This window comes from Myotis nattereri (assembly GCF_964212035.1).
Source record: "Myotis nattereri genome assembly, chromosome: 5".
Lineage (NCBI taxonomy): Eukaryota > Metazoa > Chordata > Mammalia > Chiroptera > Vespertilionidae > Myotis > Myotis nattereri.
This window is the reverse complement of record NC_138080.1, coordinates 56798689-56825125: the sequence shown is the minus strand read 5'-3', so window position 1 is coordinate 56825125 and position 26437 is coordinate 56798689. Positions and strand designations below refer to the sequence as shown.

The following is a 26437-nucleotide window of genomic DNA, read 5'->3' as shown; positions in this document are numbered from 1 at the left end:
GGGACGCAGTGGAACAAGAGCCTATAACATGCTTCAGTGTCAGCTTCACAGGTCTCTGTGTCCAGGCTTGCATCAGATAATGCGTCTGAAAGCGCTTTGAAGAATTTCAACTATTGAGCAAAACTTCCCCTGATGAGAAAGTACATGCATAAAGTAGTCTGCTAGAAAGGGCCAGAGCCAGCAAGAGGGGAAATAGCATTGGCGTTGAGACCTTGGTCTGGGGGGAAAGCCACTAACTAGTGGTGTTAATATGAACAAATCTGTAATCATAGGGGCCTCAGTTTAGTCAACTGTGAAATAGAGGGGTTGGCTTAGTGATAACTAGGCTAAGTTTCAGCTCTGAGGTCCTGAATTTTAATGAACCAGAACCAACATGAAAACTTAGTACATTTCCAGCACCAAGCCTGAACCCAACTGGTATTTTACTGTCAGTCCCCATTACCAAATCTAGTTAACTTTTCCATAAAAGACCCATATTTAGTCATGGGGTAGTGCCGATTCAGGAACAGATGGCTGGAGAGTTTTCAGAGCTCTCTGTGTGCTCTCCACATGGGGGCTTAACTCTGAGGTTACGTTGTGGATGGAGGTTGAGGCTGCCTTGGAGCTGAAAGTAATATTTGGCCATTTTGTAGTGACATGTTTTAGGAGATTGGAAATACTCTTTTTGTCCCTCCTTTCTATGTTAAAGGTTTACTAAGGCAAGTGTGTATTGATTTCCAGCTCCCTTCTGGTTACACCTCTGTCTGTTGTGTTAGATACAGCATCACCAAAGAGGATATAAAGTGAATGGGGCGTAATATGACTGGGTAACGTCAGAGGCAGGGGAGTGTGGTGTCTAAGACATGCACACTGGAATCAGAAAATCTGGATTCAAATCTTTGTAGGTAAAACACTTGGCGTAATGTCAGGCATATTGCAAGTATCCAGTGGGTGCAACTGTCATTATTCAAGATGATAGGAGTATACAAGCGTAGTTATGGTCTTCTCACTGTAACGAAGACCAGTGAACTCTTCAGGAAAACATATTTTTTTAAAAAAAGAATGACCTCATCCTCCTTAGTTTCTTTTAACCAGAGTATTTATTCATTCAGCTGACTCAAATGTTGCAGGTTTGAATTGAGTACAAAGCCACGTTTCCAGAGACCATCCTTACTTCCTATTGTTTGCAAAGTATTTCTGCCAGAAGTGGCCCAGTCATCTCCACACGTGGCCCCCGGGAGCAGAGCGTGAGGGACCTGGGGAGATATTTCTGTGTATGGCTGAGTCCCATGGGCATTGGCATCCAGTTTGTTGAATCTGAGGAATCTGTGACTCCGAACAGTGGTGCCAGACTTGTGTTGGCGCTCACACCTGAGGAGACCTGAGTCAGCGCCTACTTCCCTGACACACCTACGCGTGGGGTTTGTTTTTTGTCATTGGATTGTCTGGTTTGAGTTTTTCTTGTGTTATGAATACGTAGGAGCAGCGAGGGAACTTGCTACCCTGAAAAAGAGTAAGTTTTGAGTAGACTTGATCTCTTGATTCTTAGTGTTGGTTGAGATGAGTTCATCTGGCCTAGAACAAAGGTAACACAACATCGGGTCCTAGGGAAGTTAGGGGAGTCAAAAGATTTTGGCAAGAGACCTGAGTGGCAGAGGCATTTGCATCCACACAGTGGTTCTAGAATTGGGAAATCAATGTTATATTTACGGATGACACACTCTCTCTGTAAAGCGATGAAAAAAATATCCGAGGGTGAGGATTAACAACAACAACAAAAAATCTCTCAGCATTGAAGTGCAGAAATAAATACACAAAACAATTGTATGATTCTAGGTGACTTGGGAAATTTGAAAGATGCTCTTCTATTGCTTCTCTTGGCTCAGTGCTTGATGAATTTTTTTCCACAAATACTTTAGATCAGGGGTGGGCAAACTTTTTGACTCGAGGGCCACAATGGGTTCTTAAACTGGACCGGAGGGCCGGAACAAAAGCATGGATGGAGTGTTTGTGTGAACTAATATAAATTCAAAGTAAACATCATTACATAAAAGGGTACGGTCTTTTTTTTTTTTTTTTTAGTTTTATTCATTTCAAACGGGCCGTAGTTTGCCCACGGCTGCTTTAGAATAACAACCTTTAGAATAACCAAACACTGAATTTGAGGAATATTTAAAATCTCAACAGATTAGTGCCTTCTCAAAACAGTGACTGAATTTAGTAATGAAGGTCTGTGTCCATTTATATTATCACTAGAGGCCCGGTGCATGAAATTCGTGCAAGAGTAGGCCTTCCTTCCCCTGGCTGCCGGCACCGGCTTCCCTCTGGCACCCAGGACCCGGGCTTCCCTTTGGCCGCTGGCAGGCACCTGGGAACTGGGCTTTCCTCCGGCCACTGGCAGGCACCCGAGACCCAGGCTTTCCTCACAGCCCCGGCTTTGTTCAGAAGGTTGCCCAGAAGGACATCCGGAAGGATGTCTGGTGTAATTAGCATGTTATGCTTTTATTATTATAGATGATGTGAGCATTTTACAAATACCAGTAACTACCATTTATTTCTGGTTACCATGTGCCAAGTGCTGTACTAAACACTTTATAAACATTATCTCATTTAATCTCTAAAATAATTTAAGATGTAGGTTTTATGGTCCTCATTACACAGATGAGAAAATGAGGTACTGAGTGTTTTAATATGTCTAAGCTTCCATAGCTAGGAAGACTTAAAAGCGGGGATAGTTCCTTGACAAATTATCATCTTTGCTTTGCTACCATATAATCTGACTGATAGGTTAGTTCTTTGAAATGCAACATGACATAGAATTTCTTGAAGGAGTAGTTGGTCTTTAGAATCTTTGAAACATTTTAAGCCTAATCAAGATTTGGGAAGGTCCAAGGAACTGATTGCATATGTCCAGTGCCAATTTTTCTGAAATAATTTTTCTGGTGTTTTGATTTGGACTTTGATCCATCCAAAACAAGCATCGAATGCAGTGGAATGACATCTAAATGGGCAGTTTTCACCAGTGGCTACACAAAGAATCACCTGGGGAGTTTTAAAATGCAAACCCAAGAAAACAAAACAAAAACTGGGAAAGCCCAGTCCCCGTTCCCAGATATTCTTGTGTGTGCTTTTTCACCCCAGTTTTATTGCGATGTAGTTGACAACATTGTACTAGTTTCAGGTGCACAACATAATTATTGGATATATGTGTATATTGAGAAATGATCACCACATTGAGATTAGTTAACCGTCAACATCACCTCACATAGTTACACATTTTTTAAAATTCTTACCCCAGGGTATTTTTCCATTGACTCTTTTTTTTAGAGACAGAGAAATATCGATGTGAGAGACACGTCAATTGGTTGCCTCCTGCTCACGCCCTGACCAGGGCTCGGCGTTGAGCCTACAACTGAGGTATGTGCCCTTGACTGGGATCATAACTCAGGACCTCTCAATCTGTGGGCCCATGCTCTATCCACCGAGTCAAACAGGTTAGGGCCACCTTTTTTTCTTGTGATAAGAACTTTAAGATCTACTTTCTTAGCAGCTTTCAAATGTACAATATGCTAGTATTGTTAACTATAGTCACCATGCTGTAACTTATAACTGGAAGAATTTGTACCTTTGACCACCTTCACCCATTTTCCCCTCTCCCCACAATGCCTGCCTCTGACAACCACCAGTCCGTTCCTTATTTTTATGAGTTTTGTTTTTTTTTAGATTCCACATGTAAGTGGATCATAAAGTCTTTGTCTTTCTTTGTATGACTTATTTCACTTAACATAGTGCCCTCGAGGTGCCTCCAGGTTGTTGTATTGGCAGGAGTCACAATCCTGGGTCCTGTTGTGCTTGTAGTCCGACTCTGCAAATTGGGACCACCACCATGCCTCACTCCTCACTCTCTCATCCCACTCGCCCCAGCCCTTTGAAGTGTTGGTGGTGGCGGAAGAGGAGGAAGGTGGGGAAGGAGAAGGACCAAGAGGAGGGGGAGGTGAAGGAGAATTGGAATTAGAGGAGGAGGAGTTGGAATTGGAAGAGGAAGAATTGGAATTGAAGGAGGAGTTGGAATTGGAGGAGGAGAAATTGGAATTTGGAGGAGGAATTGGAATTGGAGGAGGAGGAATTGCAGGAGGAAAAATTGTCACCGTTTGCACCATTCCAGACTGGTGATCTTCAAGGAAGTTCTGCTTGGAAGGTTATCAGCTCTGCAGTGCCAGTTCTTGGGATACAACTTTTCTACGATTTATTTAGGTTTTGGCTCTTTGTTTTGTTTGGTTTCCTAGTCCAGGAACATCCGAGAGGCTTTTGTTATATTTGTTAAGATCAAACATAAGTAAGTCAAAGGGCTATTTCAAATGTTGCTCACACACAAGTGCTGTTTTATTTCAGTGGAATTAAGTTTTCCCATCTTTTCTTCTCGCCTTCAACCTACTCTGTTCAACTTAACTTGTCACCTGTTCCCACCACTCTGCAGACTTTTTTCATGTGAACAGTGACAGAGGGCAATAAATCCAACCAACTGTGGCCAATAGTCTAGAATGCAGAGGATTTTTTAAGACAGATAAGTGGTGTGCTGTTTTCCAGAGTACCCAATTGGAGCACAGATTCTGTGGAAATAGGTGTTAGTAGGTTACCAGTTGGAGCACTAAATTAAATTTTCACTAGCAAATATTTGTTCACAGTAGTTTAAATCATTTTTTTTTTATTCTGTTCACACATGAGAGGGCAGTATGGTACTATAAAGCAAATGTTCTGGTGAAATGCTTGTTTATATTGGCATATAATCGTTTTTAGGTGAGGACTTTTAGACCCTATGATTGTAACTTAGATACGGTTGTCTGTTATTAAATATGATACCAATATGTGATACCCTCACTCATACACACAGGTTATATGGCTGTTTGTGTTCAAATGCACAAATATAATTTCCTTGCAACAGTGGCACTTTTCACACCATGCCTTTTATTCTTTTACTAGAGGCCTGATGCATGAAAATTCATGCAAGAGTAGGCCTTCCTTCCCCTGTCTGCCGGCACCAGCTTCCCTCCGGTACCCGGGACCCGGGCTGGCTTCTCTCCAGCTACCCACAGGCACCCGGGACCGGGCTGGCTTCCCCTGGGCCGCCCACAGGCACCCGGGACCCAGGCTGGCTTTCCCCACCCCAGCCCCAGCTTCGTCAGGAAGGACATCCGGAATGACGTCTGGTCTAAGTAGCATATTACCCTTCTATTATTATAGATATTTATGTTTTGTTGAATGCTAGCTGGCTTTCTTCCCTTTTCTTGCTTCCACTTGAGGAACATCAGCCCTCTAAGGATGCCGTGTCTGTTAGCTTGTTGTTTTTAAATATTTTATTTTATGACTTTACTGAAGGCCGAAGGATCTTCAGTGTTTGGGAGGACAGGAAGCCTCTGAACTCAGTTCTCAGCAGCCATGAAAGCTCTGTTAGAAGTCACCTGTATGATATACTTCCCTTTATGGCACAGATTGCTTTGTCTTGCTGATATATGAATGTCACTGTGGATAATTACGGTGCTAATATTCTAGGTTTCATAAGTGGAGGGGGAATTATTAAGAGGAGTTGGAGAGAATTTAAGTGAATTGATAAGATCTATAAAACAGTTTATGAAAAATGTGTGTGGGAATCTGAAAGGTAATTTCATAAGCACCAGCTCTTTTTAAACATGTACAAAATATTTGCAGTCATATGTTTTTGTTTGTGTAGTCTGAAATTTTGAGACAAGCTTTTTGGCATAAATATAACCCTGTGTGAAATTTAAGGGGATATTTGTTCTTAATAATTTTTTCTGGCTACTTTTTTTATGGGTGAAGAGCTGTGGTATTGTCTACACCTGGTAAAGATAATTATAGTTGTTTAGTTTGGGGATTAATTTATTTTGAAATGTAATGATTTGATATTGCTTTGACTTAGTTTTAATGAGAAATTTTATTTAGAAAGACTTACGACTTATACCCAAAATTTGAAGGAATGGATTTTTGGCTGTATCCTGTTTTGGATGAGCTCCAGATCAAATGTTGTTTGGTGCTGGTTTACTGTTGGAGTACACAGGTTTCTGTTCAAGGGAAACAATTAATGTCCTTTGCACTTTGATGGCAGATTTTTCGGACGCTGCCTGATGCCACACCCCCTGAGTCAGTCTCCCAGTCACCCCCAAATGCTCCACCAAGACAATCGAAGAGACAAGGCCAGAGGACCAAGAGACCTGTGGCTGTGTATAATCTCTGTCTTCAGCTGGAAGATGGTAAGATGTTCATTATATTTTTCTGCTTGACAGCATGTTGAGAATATGGCATATCATATGTCCTCTGGCAAGGCCATGGTTTTCCATTCTGTGTATGGTTGTGTTATTTTTTTTAAATGATTTTTTAGAGAGAGATGGAGGGTGGGGAGACAGAGAGAAAGAGAACCACTGATTTATTGGTCCACTTATTTATGCATTCATTGGTTGATTCTTGAATGTGCCCTGACTGGGGATTGAACCCGCAATATTGGTGTCTGGGGATGACGCTCTGACCAACTGAGCTACCCAGCCAGGGCCATTCTTTGTGTTTCAATTTCTTTTTCCCTGAAGATTTTTCTGAGATTAACAGGGAGGGTAATGCTTTCCTGTCTGGGAGAGAAGTAAGTTTCAGTTTTGTGTTTGTCTTTGTTATGCATGGTTCTTTTTATATTTTTAAAAGACAGCTTAAATTTCTTTTTTGGGAGACTTGTGTGACCTCCTGTGAGGTTATATAATCCTGAGACAAATGGAAGGGGATCTAAAATTAAAGCAGATCTTTTATGAGAGGAGTCTGATGTTAAATGCATTTATATTGAAGGCACAGTTCACCGTAGCCCAGGGGTTATGGCTTATGCACCTTACTTGCTCCATGTTTCTGCCTTTCTCATAAGGCAGGTATCTGATCATATGGCAGGGGTGGCAGATTGACCTGTTTTTAGGGGCTAGGCTGAGTGAACTGAGCTGCAGTCGGATTCTGGCAAATGTAAGTTCTCAAGTCCCACTTGGGCTACGATGTTCTGGCTGATTTTTTTTTTTTAATGAATCCTTTTTTCCATTGTTTTTTTTTTTGTTGTTGAGAGAATGGAAAGAAGGAAGAGACAGAAAGAGAGAGGCACATTGATTGGTTGCCTCTCGCACACATCCCAATAGGGGCGGGAGACGGAGCCTGCAATTAAGTTACACGTCCTCGATGGGGAATCGAACCCATGATCCTTCAGTTTGTAGGTTGACACTCTAACCACTGAGCAAACAGGGTAGGGCCAGGCTAATTCTTGTCATGTAATCATGTTGTCTCAATGTTGCCAGATTGTCTAGTTGTTTTTTTAAGAGAGAGTGGAAGGGAGAGGGTCAGTGGAGAGAGAGAGAGAGAGAGAGAGAGAGAGAGAGAGAGAGAGAGAAACAGAAACATCTATGAGAGAGAGACACATTGATTATCGATTAGTTACCTCCTGAGCACACCTTGACCTGCAACCCAGATACCTGCCTTTGACCAAAAATCAAACCCCCGACCCTTCAGTGGGCAGGCCGACACTCTAACCGCCTTGCAACACTGGCCAGATTGCCTAGTTTTTACAAAGAGTCTGGAAATTTGAATTTTAAACATGAATTCCTGCAAAACAAGATGGTGAGCCAGGTAGAGAACACCAACTGCTGATTTGTAGCCATATGGTTATGGATGTGGAGAAGGCAATGATCATGGTCTCAAAAGCCTGTGTTTTCAGTGTGCCTGTCTGCAACTGTGACTTTTGTTGTGGGACTTCACCCCTGCTGAGGACATTTTCTGATTTTGAAATTAGTCTTCATTTGTCTTCCTCTTCTCATCCTCTTTGTTTTTGGCATCTTTCATTTATTATTCTTTAAAGTTACAGAAGTTATATTGGTTTGGCAGTGTGGGATTATTGTCAAAGGGAGGAAGGGAATGAAGATAGAAACCAATACAGTATCTTTATCATAAGCAGCTATGTAATCAAATGTCTAGGTTAGTGATCAGCAAGCTCATTTAGTTAACAGAGCCAAATATCAACAATACTTCTTCAAAATAGACTCACCCAGGCTGAAAACTGACTTCTGCGCATGGGCCATGAAGTTTCAATCGCACTGTACGTGCGCCCGCATGTGGTATTTTGTGGAAGAGCCACACTCAAGGGACCAAAGAGCTGCATGTGGCTCGCGAGCCGCAGTTTGCCGACCACGGGTCTAGGTTGTTAATATCCAAAGATCTGTGCAAGCAAGTGACAGTGTCTTCAACTCAGCTGACTTGGGGGTGTCTACAGAAGGTCTCAGAATGCTTCCTATAATAACATTGGGGGCTATGAGGTTTTAATTTTTTAAAGATTTTTAAAATTTTAAAGATTTCTAATTTTTATGGATGATTTTATTCTTAAAATTTTTTCAAATTAAATTTATTGAGGCGACATTGGTTAATAACATTATAGGTTTCAAGCGTATAGTTCTATACTACAACATCTGCATGTTGCATTATGTGCCCACCATCTCAAGTTAAATCCCCTTGTCATCATATATTTGATCCCCTTTACTACTCTCCCACCCCCATTACCCTCTGGTAACCACCATACTGTTGTCTGTCTTATTTGTTCATTTGTTGCTTTCAGTTTTATATCTCACACATGAATGAAGTCCTATGGCTATTGCCTTTTTTTGTATGACTTATTTCGCTTAGCATGATATTCTCCATATCCATCCATGTTGTCACAAATTGCAGTATTTCATCTTTTCTTATGATTGAGTATTACATCTTCTTTATCCAATTATCTATTGAAGGACACTTCAGTTGCTTCAATGTCTTGGCACCATGAACAATGCAGCTATGAACATAGAGGTGCAGCTATGAACATCTCTATGAATAATTGTTTTCAAATTTTTGGGATAGATACCCAGAAGAGGGGTTGCTGGGTCATATGGTAACTCTATTCTTAATTTTTTTGAGGAACCTCCTGTTTTCCATGGTGGCTGCACTAACTTCCATGTCTACCAACACTGAATGAGAGTTCCTTTTTCTTCACAACCTCTCCAACACTCATCACTTGTCTTTTTGATAATAGCCATTCTCACAGGTGTGAATTGGTGTCACTTTGTAGTTTCGACTTGCATTTCCCGAATAGCTAGTGAAGTTGAGCATTTTTTTATAGTTTGTTGGCCATTTGTATGCCTTCTTGGGAAAAGTGTCTGTTCTGGTCCTCTGCCTATTTTTTAATTAGATTATTTATTTTTGTTGTTAAATTGTATGAGTTCTTTATATATTTTGGATATTAGCCCCTCATCACAGGTGTTGTTTGCAATACCTTCTCCCATTCGGTTGGTTGTCTTTTTGTTGTTGAAAGGTTCTTTTTCTATGCAGAAGGTTTTAGTTTGATATAGTCCCATTCATTAATTTTTGCTTTACTTCCCTTGCCAAATTCATAAAATCCTCTCTTAAGACCAAGGTCTGTAAATTTAGTACCTGTATTTTCTCCTATGTGATTTATTGTTTCAGGTCTTATATTTAGGTCTTTGATCCATTTTGAGTTAATTTTTGTATATGGTAACAAAGAGCAGACTAGTTTCATTCTTTTGCATGTGGCTTTCCAATTTTCCCAGCACCATTTATTGAAGAGGCTTTTCTTTTTTTTCATTGTGTTTTTGGCTCCTTTGTAGAAATTTTTTCTTGCCCATAAATGTTTAATCTTTATTGGGGGTTTGTTTAAGACATATTTCATATGATACAAATATTAGTTTTACAGTCAGATCCTTGTTTTCCAGAAGAGGGGCATGAATCTATAATTCCAGAGCTTTCTTTTAGACATTAGTTTCAACTTCTGAACCCGCCTAACCTTTTTGTTCTCTCTCTTTTTCTCACTTTCATTCTCTCTCAGTAGAGTTGCTAATAAGGAGTAAAACTGGTTGAAATTGCACCTTTTCTTATACCTCACTTGTTCTCAGGTGGAAGTGTTGATAAAGAGTGAAAGAGGCAAATGTTGAGAAGTAAAGGGGGGAAAATCAAGAAGCCATTGATAATATGTGCATTGACTCAAACTGAATAGACAATATTTCATTAAGGAAATGACCAAAGAGGGACCTTTTGTCTTAGAATTACATCTACTTTTTTGACATTTTTAGGACTTTAATCATAATATTCAATCACAACTTCATAGCATATTAATCTTTTCATCTTTGGGTTGCTAAGTGATTATTAAAGGGTAACAAATTGTTGAAGTGGTATTCAGAACATCTTTTATGGGAATATTGAAGATGGTTTGCTATAATATTTAGGTTATGTAATGATTAAACATTATTTGATTGTAAGGGAAAAGAGATCGTCAGATATTCAGTTCTCTAGTCTGTTTTTATGTTCATCATTTATATGATGTTTCAGTCTACATTTTGTACTTTATAACTTTACATTAATTCTTAGATTTTTTTTTTAAGTTGTCAGAATAAGGAAAGCTCATGATTTTGGTCATGGGGTGATTTTATTTTACCTTAGGGGTCATAAGATCAAGCAATTAAAACTATTATTCACCCCCCTCCCCCCCCAATTATTTGTTAGTTACACTTAAGTTGTGTGAAAAATTTATTTCAGAGAGACCAAAATAGGGGTATGTTTGGTATATTCTAAAAAAAAGGGAAATAAATGAAGAGAAGTGGTGTATATGCTTTTGAAAGGAAGCATACAGGGAAAGGATGCTAAAAGACTGTTATTGAATATGACTCAGCATACTGAAAACTCTACCCCTTCAAAAAAAACCATCTATTCTTATCACTAGAACTTAAATGATGTTGTTTTTGTAGCCTGAGTTAGCTAATGTCAACTCTACTTGAAGGTTTCAAAAAGTTTAATCTTTTATTGTATTTTTAAAAATTGATAGTAGTAGAATTACTTTCCATATATAGTTTGGTTGATTATTTTTCCAAATGTTTTAGTTTATATCAGTCTGGTAGAAAATTAAATGCAAATATGTCCTTCCCCCTGACCCCCCCCCCCCACATTTATTCACTGTAGTATAAGGTAAATTCAATTTAATAAAATCCAGAACAAATAATTTTTATTTAAAACTTTGGTAGATTATCTGCCAAGATTCAGGAACCTAGAGTGGATAACTGGGAATTTTCTCAGCACTATGATTTGGTCACAGATTTGGTTTTGAGAGAAGTGGTTTGTGGTGTGTTATTTCATCTTCTGCTTTGGTAGGGTGTGGAACTGTGATGTACCAAATAGCCAACCCTGGACAACACTCAGTTGGTTTCAGTTTAACATCAGAAGGATCAAAAGGTCATTATTTGCAAAGATTCAGCAAGCCTATTAGCATGAGTCTGGAATCAGAGAATCCAAACTGGTGTGAAGTAGGAGAGAAACTCTGCTTTAGACATGACTTTTATTATTTCATATTTAACCCCACTGCACTCCCCATTGAGAGGTGATCAGTTTAATTGACCATACTTAGTATCTTTACTTTGATAAAGACTTTAATTGGCTTTAACACATTTAGCCATACCACATATACAGTGCTCATTATTCTTCTTTGTAATATATGATTAAGACTTTAAAATTCTAGGTACTTGCCTATGGATCTTTGTTGATTATTATGGTCTTAAAAGGATATAGTATCTAGCTAGATTTCTTTACATAGAGCAGCTGTTAAATATTTACTGAAATTCTTGTCTTTCATCATTTTGTAGAAGCTGTATTCATTTTTATGTAGCATTGAATAATCTCACAAACTTCAAAGCTGAATTGATTTGTCTACGTCAGTCGTGAAATATCATAATATGATGTAGACCTCTGTCTGCTAAAAAAGAAGGTGAAAAGTCAAAGGTTGCTTTCATTTCATTCTGAAGTTACCTTGTTGTGTTTCTCTTTCTCTTGAGCTGGTAGTGAAGCAACTCTGAAAATGTTCAGTGTATGTTGTATCTTTGTTCACTCCAAATTTGTCCTTACTGCTTCTATGCAAAGAGAGACTTGTGTTCATTGCAGTGCCCCCAATACGAGGAAAGCTCATGAAGCTCGATGAGATTTATTCTTTGTTATTTTTTCATTCAAGGCAGAAACTTTTTTTTTTTTAAAGAAGTTTTTGGAAGTGAAAGAGAATATTACCATCTGAATTTTGACTAAACTCTCCCTTCTTTTATACTAGCTTTAATTTTAAACAGAGCTAGACAGTCACAGGACTTGTTCTTATTTGTATCTGCTTGGGTAATTATGTACTCTGTGCCCATCTTTTTTAAATACATGATGGAGCAGTTTATTTATTTAGGCATTGTCAAAATATGATTTATAGTGAATCAAAACCAAACTCCTCTTGCAACTCAACTGGCAGGATTTCAGCTATTTTAGAGTGGGTCTGACTTGGGTACCGGTGGGTTGGCACTTTCCCACCCTAATCTCGGATGTGCTAACTGCGGCACGTTTTGTTGAACATGTGTTATTGTAGCGCTGCAGCGGCGGATGCAGAGCCTTATAAGCAAAAACGTGAAAATGCACCTGTCGATGTGCAGTGAAGCATGATCATCCTCCGTCTGTCCCGAGGAGGAACATGTCCTGATAGGGATCAGTCTCTAAAACCAGAGCAGGACAAATGTTGTCTGTAGGAGTCAGGAAGGCCACGGTAACAGGCTGGGTACTCACTAATCTCAGTTCCCAAGATCTTTAGAAATTGCCTTCCTGAAAACATGCTTTTGTAAGTGAATTGCAACTACCCTGTCCTCCCCAAAATGTTACCAGGACACTTATGTATGAGAAGAACCACTTTAAAACCATTGTCGACATGGATTTTTAGTGACATATGCTATAGTGATGGATGTTTCCTTTTAGACATATCTCATTCTCTTGACACAGAATTATAATCAACCCAAGTACCCAGACACAAGCATATCTTTGTTTTAAGCTTGGTAATCTTCTTCTGATTCTTATCCTTTTTTTTTTTTTTCATGACACTTCAAAGGTGGGCTCTGGGTAATAACTTTCTGAGTGCTAAGACCTCTTGCAATGTTATGATTCCTTGACATGGAATTACTGTGTTGTGAAATGATGTCTAAGACCAGGTTTGAATCAGTGACAGTATATGTAGACAGATTATTTCTTAACTCGATTTTACAATGCTGAGATCAATGGGTTGGAAAAGGCACTCAGAAATTTCAGGGCTGGAATTGAGTTGTGGTGTGCCCCCATACATCATGGGAGCCACCTCCCCTGCACCGCCCTCCCCCAGGAACCTTCCAGAACACCAGCCCCTCAACGTTAGTGACAAAGCACAAGGCAACTTGTTATATGACTTCCTGTATAATCTTCACTCTGCTTCTGCGTGGGATGAACATTTCCCCCTTTCTCTGGAGGGGGAAAGAGAAAGTGTATTTAACGCCTTTATAAAGTACATAGCTGCTTCTGTGGTGAAAATAAGTTCATGGCAGGTAACTGGGATTTATAGGAGAGAGAGAAATTCTTTAAAGCTTGTCTCCCTGCAGTGTGGGTTTTTTTCTTCACTTCTAATAGCTTGTATTTTAATTTCTAGTTCTGAATGCAGGCAGCTGTCACTCTCTTTATAGTCCTCTTTGAAACTCTTAAGGCGTAGGAGGTAGCCAGGCTGTCTAAGAAACATCTTTTCAAACCAACCGAAGTATTGTTTATCCTGAACGAAATAGAATTTTTAAAGGCTGTCAAGAGTGACTGATTTGAAACATTCTCTTTGGTAGCCAGGAAGATGAGCAGAAATCTTGGAGAAGATGTTATCTCAGCGTGGTCAATTCCAAGTGGAACGAATTAAAGCAGAGCCCTAGTAAGAAGGGTATGGAGTCCCTCTTGCATGAGTTGACATGAAAAGACTCTATTGACGCCACGTTGAGAAAGGGTAGCGCTTGCTGCTTAGCGATTTCCTGTTTGAGCAGTATGTCTTTCGCCTTCTACCTGGGCTGCTCTCTCAGAATCACGTTGTCCTAGCATTTTGGGGAACCTCTATCACTGGAAGTACTTAGGCAGCGAAGGATTTTATTGAATGGTAGAATTATTTGTGGTTAAGTTTGGATTCAGACTAACCTGGATTTAAATCTCTGTCACTTCTTGCTGTCTTTTATGATCTCGACAAATTCTCCTCTACGCCTCATGAGTTTGGGGCAATAAAATTTTATGTGTTTTTTTGCCAAGAACAAATGTGTTAATGGCTATACACCATCCAGGTAGTAAATCCTCCAGAATTTTAGCTTCTATTTTCCTGAGGGCCTGATGTATGAAGCAGAGGGCTTAAACATACACTTTCATAGAAAATGAAACTGGGTCTTTCGGTTTCTGTCCAGTGTAATAAATAGGTTCATTGGTCACTAGTGTCTTAATCTGAGAATTGATAGTATTTAGCATTCTTTTCTTAAAATGTATTTTTCTTGCTTTCAGAGAGGAAGGGAGAGGGAGAGATAGAAACATCAATGATGAGAGAGAATCATTGATCGACTGCCTCTTGCACACCCCACACTGGGGATTGAGCCTGCAACCCAGGCATGTGCCCTGACCAGGAATCATCCATGATCTCCTGGTTCATAGGTCAATGTTCAGCCACTGAGCCACACTGGCCGGGCAGTAATTAACATTTTTATGTGAGAAGAATAGTGGGGAGGAGGATAGGTAAATGGCTAGGAGTCCAGTAGCCTTCATCGTCTCCCTGGGCTGGAGTCTGTTCCCAGCACTTGTCCTAAATCTCCTGGGCTGTCACAGTGTCAGCTTCCCTCAGAAGTTTATGGAAGATGGTATCTGATTAACTTTTTGTTTCCTAAGCATAATAATACATGGTTGTTATATCTTTTGTTTCTTTATGTGGGCAGAAGTCTCAGTCTGTAAATAATGCCTCTGGTCTGGGATTACGATATAAAAATGCTCTCTGCTTTATAGAGGAGAGCAATTTGCTTTGACTTCTGTTGACATTGCAACCGAACCTGTCTTATTCATCTTGTAATTGAATTGCTACAGACTTCAGTCAACCTTCCCAAGAAGTAGAGGTGGTTCTTGGAGTTGTAACCTAAGCCTGTTAGCTGCTGCTCTGAGGTTCTGACAGAATCTGTTTTTATGCCATGTGATTATAATGCAGCTAATGCCCTCCTCAGCTCTTTCTAGAGTACACTTTTGGCATATCTTAGCTATCCAATAGCTCAGTGGTTCACTCAACCTTCCTAATGCCGCGACCCTTTAATACAGTTCCTCATGTTGTGGTGAACCCCAATTTCATTGTTACAAATTGAACATTATTAAAGCATAGTGATTAATCACAAAACAATATGTGATTATATATGTGTTTTCCCATGGTCTTAGGCGACCCCTGTGATAGGGTCATTTGACCCACAAAGGGGTCGCAACCCACAGGTTGAGAACCGCTGCAATAGCTTTTGGGGGCTAGCATTATGCTTAATTTTTTAAACCTTTGGACAATAGAAAAAAAATCTGCAGTATCATTTTATGGCAAATCATTACATCTTTTCATGTCTTAATGAGACATGTTAATTTCTAGTTCAGGAGTTGCCTTTTCTCTCACTCAGTTTTATTTTGGCGGGAGGGGGATACGTATCTATATGTAGTTTTGTTTTTGTGCTTTTGTGATTGAGGTGAGAGGTTCCACGGAGAGTCAGATTTCCCTTTTCAGTTGTGATTTCAGCTGGAGAAATTGTATTATCTGATTCAATTAGTCTCATCTAGCCACTGCCTGTCATGGATCTGCCTGTTACTTAGTTTCCTGATGATTGTCTTGTTTGAGGAGGGCAAAATGGAATGAGAGGAACTGGGACATCTTGCCCCCCACCCAGCACGATATAGCTTTCACTTGCAGTGGAACTGAGAATGGGGCTAAGTGGGACTTTAGGAACCTTTCCTTCCACTCGGCAATTATAACCTGTCTCTCATGCACCTCCCACTGCTGAGAAACACAATTAGCTTTCTTTCCTTAATGGGCAGTTGGCAGGATAATTTCTCGTACCCCCTGCCCCTCTCCCTAATGTAAAACTTAGGGATGATTTTCTGATCAAAGAATCTAGACTGTGTTTTGTTTTTTTAACAGTCATCATTTACCACCTACTGTTCTTATGGAAGTAAAGAATTCCCTTTGAGTGGTAGTGCTGGGTTTGCCCTTTAAAGAGAGGTACCCAATTACATTAGCAATTCAAAAGCTCACTTTTCAAGTCAAACTTTGAGTTCCCTAACCTATCTTTATTATTCTAATTAGTTTAAGGAAGGAACTAACTTCTCTTCTCTCCCCACCTCCCCCGCCTTCCCCCTTCCCCTTCCATGCATACTTCTTCATTTAAGGGAAACTAATGTACAATATACTATGATGTAAATCTTCTGTGCTATGTTTTGAGAAGGATAAGAATAGTTTTTTGGCCTAAAAATATATCAACTTTAATTTTTGTCTTACTTAGGACTTTTTTTTTTTCTTCTATAGATCTTACCTGTTTAATACCATCATCTGTTTAATGCCACCATGGATAGTGCTGCCTCCTCCTCCTCCTCCTCCTCCTCCTCCTCCTCCTCCTCCTCCTTCTCCTCCTCCTCTTCTTCTTTTTTTGTTAATCCTCACCTGAGGATATTTTTTCCATTGCTTTTTCAGAGAGAGTGGAATGGAGGGAGGAAGGGCCAGGGAGAGAGGGAGGGAGGGAGAGAGAGATGGAGACATGGAGAGATCGAGACATCGATGTGAGAGAGCCATATCAACTGGTTGTGTCCCACAGGTGCCCCGACCAGGGTTGAGGAGCAAACCTGAAACCCAGGTGCCCTTGACAGGGAATAAAATCTGGACCTTTCGGTATGTGGGCTGATGCCCTAACCATTGAGCATACCTGCCAGGGTGATAGTGCCTCTTAAAGCAAGTATTGCCATTACCTGGCCATTTGAGTTCAAGTCGACTGCATATAGAGAGATGTGGAGGGAGGGCTAGATTTTCTTTGGCTGGTTGGGTTTCTCTTGGGCTTTGGATCTGGTCATGCCTTTTGTCAGGCCTGCTGCTCAAAGGCTGCTCTGCTGTGCACCAGCCATTCTGCATGCACATCACAGCTTCAGTCAGAGAAGGTCATGAACTCCACGAGGTTCTGGCCCAGCCAAGCACGAGAGTAGGCTGTGAAGAAACAAGTCTGTTCACCTTTCTTCCGTATCCAAGGAGCGGCCTACTTGGATGCAGCCCTCCGAGATAATCCAGCTAGGCAAGACAGGCTGTCTTCTGTGGGGTTTGGGTGTGGCCATTCCCCCTTTTCCTCAGCCTTGCAGGAAAGTTGGCATCTGGCCACCCCCCTGTCTGTAAGTCAATAATTATGGGATGCCTGTGCCAAGGACAAGATGCAAAACAACATACCAGACGCAACTGTGATCCTCCCTTTGGAGCAGTAGTGAGTGGCAAGCTGCGCTGGAAGCCAAGCTCCTTTATCAGAGGTGGAACGCTTGGATGTTTCCCTGTCCACAACAGTTTCACCCGTAATAGGAAAGCAGGCAGACTTGGGTTGGGAGGGTGAGGCCATGTACAACTAGAGTGTCCTTGGGTGTCCTTGGTAAAAGTGGAATTCCTTGTTAAAAGATGAGTTGTTCTGATCTGGTCTGACAGTTCTATGATGTCTTAGTTCTCATGACTCAGGCAACCCAATTTGACCTTTATTAACCATATTCCGGGGAACAGCCTTACTTCGTGCATGCTACTCTTCCCATGCACTGATCATTGAAGAATGAATAGCTATAGCCTTTGATCTCCATCAGCCTTTAGATTCCATTTTTGGTCCCATCCTATCTATCATGTTGACTTTATGAAAATCAGCAGAGTCCTAGCTGGTTTGCTCAGTGGATAGAGCACAGGCCTGCAGACTAAAGGGTCCTGGGTTTGATTCTGGTTGGGGGTGCAGGAGGCAACTAATCAATGTGTCTCCCTCACATCAATGTGTCTCTCTCTGTCTATCCTCCTCCCTTCCACTCTCTCTAAAAAAACAAAAACAAAACAATGGAAAAATATCCTCGGGTAAGGATTAACAAAAAAACAAGAAAAAAAGGAAATGGGTGGAGACATGTTTTCTTGCTACTGTTTCATATATCTGGAGCTTCTCACTAGCTTCTAGATAGAGTTAGCTTTATTTTTACAGATCACTTCCACATTGGCTGTTCAGCATTCAGTTTTATTTACAATGTCAAGTTCAACAGCATTTTGAGGTGAGGGGAGGAGAAATGAGTGTTGGCTCATTCTAATTTGCACTTGTCAGTGCAGCATCAGGAACCAGTTTTGACATGGTAAAATATAGCCACTCAGACTTTATTATAGCAAAGTAAGTCAGAGTATCTATGACATGAATTTTGGAGTGTTGTTCTTGATCCCAGACACCCCTCCCCTTTTTAGTACACCCTATGTCCTAGGCAACATTTGGAGGAAAGACCACTATGGTTTGAAGGAGATTTTATTGATGTCATAACATCTGCCACATGGTGCTGGAAACTAGGGCAGCATGAATGTTTCCTGCTTAGTTCAGAGGTTATGTTTTGAATAGGCTTATATAAGCCAGCAAAACAAACAAATAAAACTGCTCCTACTGCAGCATTTCATAATTTTCTCCCAGTTTTAAACCTCTTTCCGCTTCGTTCCCAGATCTGTTAGTCTCTATGCTACTTCGACTTTTACCCAGAGAATGCTTGTCTTTAAGGATATCCTTCCCTCCGGTAGAGAGAGCATCATCAGAGCAGGCACACCATTTGGGCAAAGGAGAAGTTGAGCTACTCTAAGCAAGACATCCTTGCTGATTATTGGTCAGCCCCATTTAAAAGATGGAAAACACAGAATGACAGGAGCACGAGTCCAGGCACAAGAGGAGAGGGGCATGGGGTGAAGTTAGAGCAGCACTGAACACCCCCTGCTGCCAAGAGCTCATCTGATTTTTAAATTTTATTTATCTATCGACTTATTTATTTGTTTATTTAATATATTTGTATTGATTTCAGAGAGGAATGGAGAGGGAGAGAGAGATAGAAACATCAGTGATGAGAGAGAATCGGCTGTCTCCTGCATGTCCCACACTGGGGGGTCGAACCCACAACCCAGGCATGTGCCGTTACTAGAAATCAAACCATGACCTCCTGGTTCATAGGTCAATGCTCAGCCACTAAGCCATGCCAGCTGGGCAAAGCCCACCTGATTTTAGTTGAAGCTACTCTCAAAAGTAAAGTAGATTATGTTTAGTTTTGTGATTTATTACTCTGTACTTAGGGTGAGTTTTTATACATTAAACCACATTTTCTCATCAATGTCCACTGTGATTTGGGAGAAAGTCTTACATATCAGCAGATAATCCTATATAATAAAGAGCTAATATGCTAATTAGACCGAACAGCAGAACGACCGTCTGGATGACCTTCTGGACGACCTTCGGACGAAGCTGGGGCTGCAAGGGCCGAGCTCCTTGCAGAAGTTCGTGCATCGGGCCTCTCGTACAGTGGTCGGCAAACCGAGGCTCACGAGCCACATGTGGCTCTTTGGCCCCTGCAGTGTGGCTCTTCCACAAAATACTGACTTCTGCACATGGGCTACGAAGTTTCAATTGCACTGTACGTGCGCGCCCGCACGTGGTATTTTGTGGAAGAGCCACACTGAAGGGGCTAAAGAGCCGCGTGTGGCTCGCGAACCGCGGTTTGCCGACCACAGCTCTAGTAAAAATAATAGCTATGAGTATTAGCTTTTTACTTTATGGAATAGCCTGTGTATAATTATTTATAGTATTCAAGTAATCCCTGTTGAATAAATAAACTAAAATAAAAAAGACATCAAATATATTTTAGTAAATTTTATTGAGAATTCACCCTGACTGAATTAAATTTCAGTGCCTAAACAGTTATGGTGACTCTTATTTGATTATTATTATGTAGGAACTTTGCCTATTTAAATGCAGCATAAAAATATTATGAACCCTTTCTGTTTTCTTTTCAAGCTATAAAATTCTCTGGTATTATTTTGCTGTGCTTCACAATTTTGATAGAAATGTTTTTATTGTCCTGAGTTATAGATTTTTTCTTAATTTTTATTGTGATTCTCTAATTAACCACACTTAGTTTATCAGCATATGGAAAATGTAACATCTAAGTATTTAGGTTTTAAATACTTGCAATTTTGGCATGAGAATGTTTTGTCTGGTATGCATGATATTTATTCTTTGGAATTCCTTAAGACTTTAGTCTTCCTTCATAAATATTCGATGTGTTAGGTATATGGTATGTGTGAAAAGTGGATCAGCTTTGTATTTTTGATTACAGAGACCTTGTATTTTTTTCCTAGCTGATAGCAGTATCGGAGAGGAGTGTGTTAAAATTTCCAATTACAATTGTTGAATTTTCTGTTTCTCCTCATAGTTCTATTTGTTCCTTGAGGCTGTATCATTTAGGTGCTTTCTTTCTTGTTTGATCATCTTGTCTTTTTATCAATATAAAATGACTCTGTCTCTCATGCAGATTATTTAAGATTATTGTCTTTCTTTGGGTCACATTTGCCTGGTATTTCTATCTTTTATTTTTTGTTCTATCTTTGTTTTGTTTTAAGCATGTTTCTTGTAGTAACATATTGTTGGATTTAAAATATACATTTGGAGAGTCACTGCTTTTTTAATTGGTGAGTTAAATCCATTTATATATATTGCAATTACTATTATGTTTGGATTTCTGTCATTTTATGTTTATTTAATGAATTTTGATACATGATTTTTTCTTTCCTGCTTTCTCTTCAAAAAAGCAAATGTTATTCTGCTATTTCCAATGACATATGTTCTGTTTTGTTTCTAAATTTTCCCTTATTTGGGGATTTATAATCTCATTTATCTGTTGATTTCTTAAATTAAATAATTTATATTTCTCTCTCCACTGTCATCTCTTTCTGGGCTGTCCACCCCATCATGTTGATATTTTCCAGAATTTGGGTTTTGGATAATTTTGGTTGTGTTTTTACCTTTTCTTTTGCCCTAGAGTTTTAAAAAAAGACAACAATAGACATTATCAAGTTTGTTGAACATCTCATATTACTTTTCTTTGTGTGTTATCAATATAGTTATTTGTGTGCAAACTTGGGTATTTTATGTGTAATAATTTTTTTATGGCCTCACATCTGAATGTGAGATTAAATATATAATTCTATGTTCAAATTTTTTTGATACGTTAAATATATTATTTCAACATTGTGCATTCATTGATTCTATTAAGAACTCTGATGTCAGACTGGTGTTTTTTTTGGTGTGTGTGTGTTTTTTTTTATGTGATCTGCTCTTTCAGGTTTTCTTTTTTAAATTTGATACTAGAGGCCTGGTACACAAAAATTTGTGCACTTGCAGGGGGGGTGTCCCTCAGCCCAGCCTGCACCCTCTCACAATCCAGGACCCCTCGGGGGATGTCCAACTAATGGCTTAGGCCCGCTCCATGTGTGGCTTGAACGGGGAGAGGATGATAATTGGCAGCTGGGTGCAGATTTTGTATCATTTCTTTGAGGTTTGTAGATAATTTTCACTTCTTAATTTCTACGGGCATTGGCTTTCTGTGTTCATGATATTTTGCGTGAACGTGAGTCCCCTGTTGCTATTTTCTGAAGACTTGTGATTTGTTTGGTTCTGCAGTGTGTTCTTCGAGGATTACCAAGATTGAGACATGGTTTCCATCCTCAAAAAATGCATAATAGAAATGGGGATTTAAAACCAGGTCAGGAAACTATTAGATGACAGTGAGATGCGAACTTGATTTCTACTTACAGTTGTAAGAAAGGAGAGAAGAGGCAGGGAAGGTGGTGTGCAGGCGCTTGGTGGAGATGGTGGGAATTAAGCTGGATGTTATGAGGGTTATTTTCTCTTCTAGACAGTGGTAGTTCTGCTGCTAGTGAGTTTCTTACCTTGGAGTCTGTTCATAAGGAAAGCCGATCAGCACCATTTGTGTTCACTTACTTGGAACAACTTTGCTGCTCACAGGTGACTACTCTGTCCATAGAAGCCTGTTAAAGTGCAACACCTAAGAAGTTGCGTGACACTCAAGTGAAATGTGAAAAGTGATGAAAGTATCTGACTTTAATTCTCAAGTACACGTTAGTTTCCTAGCAGTTAAAACCTTCATTCCAGAAATCATTGAACATAGAATTTGTTTTTTAAATCGTATTCTTTTCATACAAGGTAAAAAGTAGTGATTTGGTTTTGGGGAACTAAAGTTTCAGACATGCGCATGGGTATTTACTGTTGATGTGCTTGGTGTTGGTGTTCCCTTGAGTTCCACGATTCTCAGGTAAATAAGCTTATTCCTGAATAGTGAAGGCGAAAGGAATTTTGTGCCCTTTGTTGCCCACGGAAAGTAGGGTGAGGTATCAGTTTGTGTAAACATATTCCCTTCTACCAGTATTGTTTTCACCTGAGGGTTCAGATCGCCACTGTATGGCAGGAAGGAAGACAGAAATTCTAATAGGATGGGATGCAATATGTTGAATGACAATTTATGCTGTGTCAGTTGGCTTGGGGAGAGGGTTGGAGGCAATGTGGATGAGCTGGGGTATCTGGTTGTAAACACAGTTCAGGTGTCTTTTGAAAGTAATATTAGACCCTGGCCTTCCAGTTCCCCACAGTTGCTTCTCATTGACAGGTTTCTCCCTGTGGGAGTGAATCAGGGCGTAAGCTGGTCTCAGGCCCTTGTTTGCTGCTTTTGCTCTGTCATGCCCTGCAGTCAGGGAATGGGGCCCAGAGAGCTGAGGGCTGGCATCCAGCCTCCGGAGCCAGCAAGCTGTGTGCGTCTGACTCATGTGAAGGTTATCCTGTCTGCTTCAGAGCTGAACCTATTTTGCTACTTCTAGTCAGGCCCTGAAGTGGGAGCTGTTGTGCAGGTAAATGTTCAGGAGTTTACTTCAGGCCCCATGCTGGGCTTCTGTTCGAAATGTTCTTAATTTTGAAGACAGCCCTTACTCATGATGAATGAGGAACAGTGGGGAGCGGCCTGACAGTCAAGGCCCTTATTCGTGGGCTCATTTGCAGAGAAGAGCGAGGTGGACTTGAGCTATTCAGGCACAAGGGAAGAAGTAGCCTGTGTTGTGGGGGGGCAGGGGGGGGGGTCCCAGGACAAAAATAAGTCAAAAGGAAGTCATAGTGTCTACACTGGGTTTCAGTTCTTTTGTCTTGAACTTGGCCCCTCCATGTGGGGCTGAATGACTCTGATTAGCTAAACACTTTTGTAGTGAAGGGCCGTAGAAAGGTGACTTCACTGAATGAGGAATCATGCCATAGACTATGTTGCACATTTGTGAATGGGGACAGAGTGAGGCTTTATGGGGCGACACAGACCAGGGAGAAGACCGGATCACAGACATCAGGTCATCTCATGCCCCACCACATCTTGCACCTTCCCCGACAGCACACTCATGAAAGAAAAGGTTCAGAAAACTCTTCCTTCCCAGAGCCTTCTTCACAGGATCATCCAGGTATCTTCCCATAACTCCCCATAAAGAATCCCTCCTTCCATCTTTTACCATCAGCTCTAAAGCCCCCCACTACAAATGCATTTAGCTAATTAGAGTCATTCAGCCCCAGAAGGGCCAAGTTTAAACCCAATGATAGGCCACTATGACTTCCTTTTGATTTATTTTTTGTTCCGGGATACAGCCCACTAGGAAACGCAGGCTACTTCTTCCCTGGTGCCTGGATAGCTCAAGCCCGTCCAGCTCTTTTCTGCAAATGAGCTCGATGTCCCTTCATCATCTACTTCCCTGAATTCAGCTTTTCTAGGTTTCCATTTCTAAGGTTCTCTCCCTTAGCCTTAGTTGCAAGCTGGGTCAGAGTTAAATAAGAATGATTTCATACAGTCAATTTTCAAGATTAGCATCTTGGGATCTAGCTTCATCAGAGCCCAGCATTTCTCATGTGCTTTCCTGTTCGTAGATGTGAAAGCTGTCTGAGATGGCTTTCTGAGAGCAAGTTCCTTGCTGCTCCTGGCATTCCTGCATGCTCCGTTTCGAGGATTTCGGGCTGAGGAGAAATGTAAGGTTTGATTGGCTAGAAGCTCTTTGTGCCTGATGGTGTGGGCTTCCACCTTATGTCTTACCTGCTTCCATGGTGCACTTTGTTGGCCAGCTATTGAGACCCATCACCTATAAAACAAATGCCAAACCTGGGCCATCTTAATAGAACATTGCTGCCTCTACGAGGCAGTGGAATAGTTAATATTTAGGGGAGTGTCAGTCTGGCTGAGGGGTTTTCAAGCCCTGATGGGTACTGTTCAGGTGTGTCTGTAGTAGCTGGGATACTGTGACAGCAAGAAGACCAGTTGAGGGAAACCACTGCTCTTGGGGGGCCTCTCTTTTCCATCTTCTGTGTTTTCTACCATAATGTGTACAAATGATGCTAACCGTATTCCATAAAATGGTCCTCTGTGAATGAATGAATCATGCAACCCATTTTTGAAATGCTCTTTAGTTTTGGTTTGATGTCATCTTCTGGAGTAACTGCTTGGGCTCGATTCTTGTGTCACATCCTCCCTAATGTTCACAGGGAAATGGAATTTCTCTGTGTCTGGAATTTTAATAAGTTGGGCTATTAAATTGTAATCCAGCTCAGAAGACAAGGTCCCTTTAGAATCTTTTAATTTATTAAGTGCTACGTGGTGACTGGCAATGACTTAAAGAACCATCAGGTGCCCTGGCCAGTGTGGCTCAGTTGAGAGATGACCTGTGCACCAAAAGGTTGCCGGTTCAATTCCCGGTCAGGGTATGTGCCCACGTTGCCGGTTTGGTTCCTGGTTGGGGTGTAAACTGGAGGCAGCTAATTGCTGTTTCTCTCTCACACATATGCTTCTTTCTCCCTTCCTAACTCTGAAAAATCAATAAAAACATATATTTAAGAAGAACTGTCAGGTGACTAGGAAGTGAGAGGTTGGGCCTCGGAGGGCCAGTGTGCTGCCTGACTCGCTGAGGTTACCCTTGTAATTTATAACAGTGCTCCTCAGAGATTAGGAAGTCATTGCGGCCGCTACTGAGGCTTTCATCTTCCGTTTGATCTGATTTTGATCATTGTGTTTTCTCCTGGGGAAAACACTCCTCACTGTGTATGATCTATGACGCATTTTAAGCATCTTTGATTGAAAAAGCAGACAACAAAATCTTTAAAGTCAGGACACCCATCACTCTCAAGCTGCTTTGTAAATGTAATTTTGGATATAATTTGATTGACTAATCAGGTGCTGTGGTATAATTATTTGTGGAGTTGTTTTTTCCCCCCCCTGAGTATTCGTTTGAAAGTTGATGCCTTATTTTTCTCCTGCACAGGTGACAGCCCCAACCCTTCGAAGGAGGACACCCCCACCAGCAGTCTGGACTCACTTTCCTCCCCATCTCCCACGACTGCCACTGTCCAGGGGCTTCCTGGACCAGACAAAAACCACCTTGTCGCTGACGGAGACTGGGCATCCGCGGCGTAAGTTTCACTGTGCTTCTTTGCTGTGACTTTTTTTAAAATAATCTTTATTGTTGAAAGTATTACATAGGCCCCCTTTTTTCCCTCTTTGACCTTTTGGTGCGACTTGTTTAGAAGCTTTCATGGCCAGTGGGTACTGAAGCTGTTAGATCTGAGAACCTTTGTTCTCTAGTCAGCGGGGCTGCCAAAGGGAGAAAGGTCCCTACAAAAGGCCTTTCCTGAGCAGTGTCTGTGTTTCAGGTATGGAAGGGGTGGGCATGGAAGGGGTGGGCATGGAAGGGGTGGGTATGGAAGGGGTGGGTATGGAAGGGGTGGGTATAGAAGGGGTGGATGGGTGCTGTTTCCCGTCTGTTTCAAGTTCAGCTCATGCCAGTTTTGGGTTGCACTAAGGAGCTTTGTTATTGTCCTCCTCGGGATGCGTTCCCACTGGTTATGCAAACTTGTGCAGATATGAGAATGCGTGCATTGTGATTGATAGACTGTTGAAGCTATTGGTAGAAGGATATTTTAGTTGTGTGGATTTTTGAGGGCTTTATAGCTAGCATTCTGCTCTATTTACTTCATGGTACCCTGCATAATTGACATTTGATGGATGGAATATTTGATTTTATCTTCTCAGTTTGGTTTCATGCCAAACATGTACAGGTCAGCTTAGGGATATTAGGACAACCAACACCAATACAAACACAATTCCATGGACCTGGTTTGACTACATAAATGTCTGTCTTTTTGTGCTTACCAGGCTGTGGAGTGAATGAGGATTGCTGGCGTGGAGGGTCATCAAAAGAGCATCAAATTTCAAACAAATGCTCAGAAAGATAAAAAAGAGAACTCCACTAATAATTCCATTCCTTACTTGAGTATTCAATCAAATTGCACCCAAAATTCATTTTATAATTCAGACTGAGAGTATTTGGGTATCCTGTGTTTAAAGCTAAAAAAAACTTTTAGCCATGGCTGGTGGCTCAGCTCATTGGAGCATCATCCCATTTACCGGAAGGTTTCTGGTTGGATTCTTGGTCAGGGCGCATACC

General features: G+C 40.8%; 1 protein-coding gene across 1 annotated transcript in view; it reads left to right on the top strand.

Moving 5' to 3' along the window:
* Nucleotides 1-26437, top strand: part of ARHGAP10 (Rho GTPase activating protein 10) — a 260742-nt gene that overhangs the window by 214481 nt on the left and 19824 nt on the right. The window contains exons 19-20 of the mRNA XM_081092259.1: nucleotides 6101-6245; nucleotides 25256-25403. Of these exons, the coding sequence (XP_080948385.1) occupies nucleotides 6101-6245; nucleotides 25256-25403 (293 nt within the window). The remainder of the gene's footprint in view (nucleotides 1-6100; nucleotides 6246-25255; nucleotides 25404-26437) is intronic.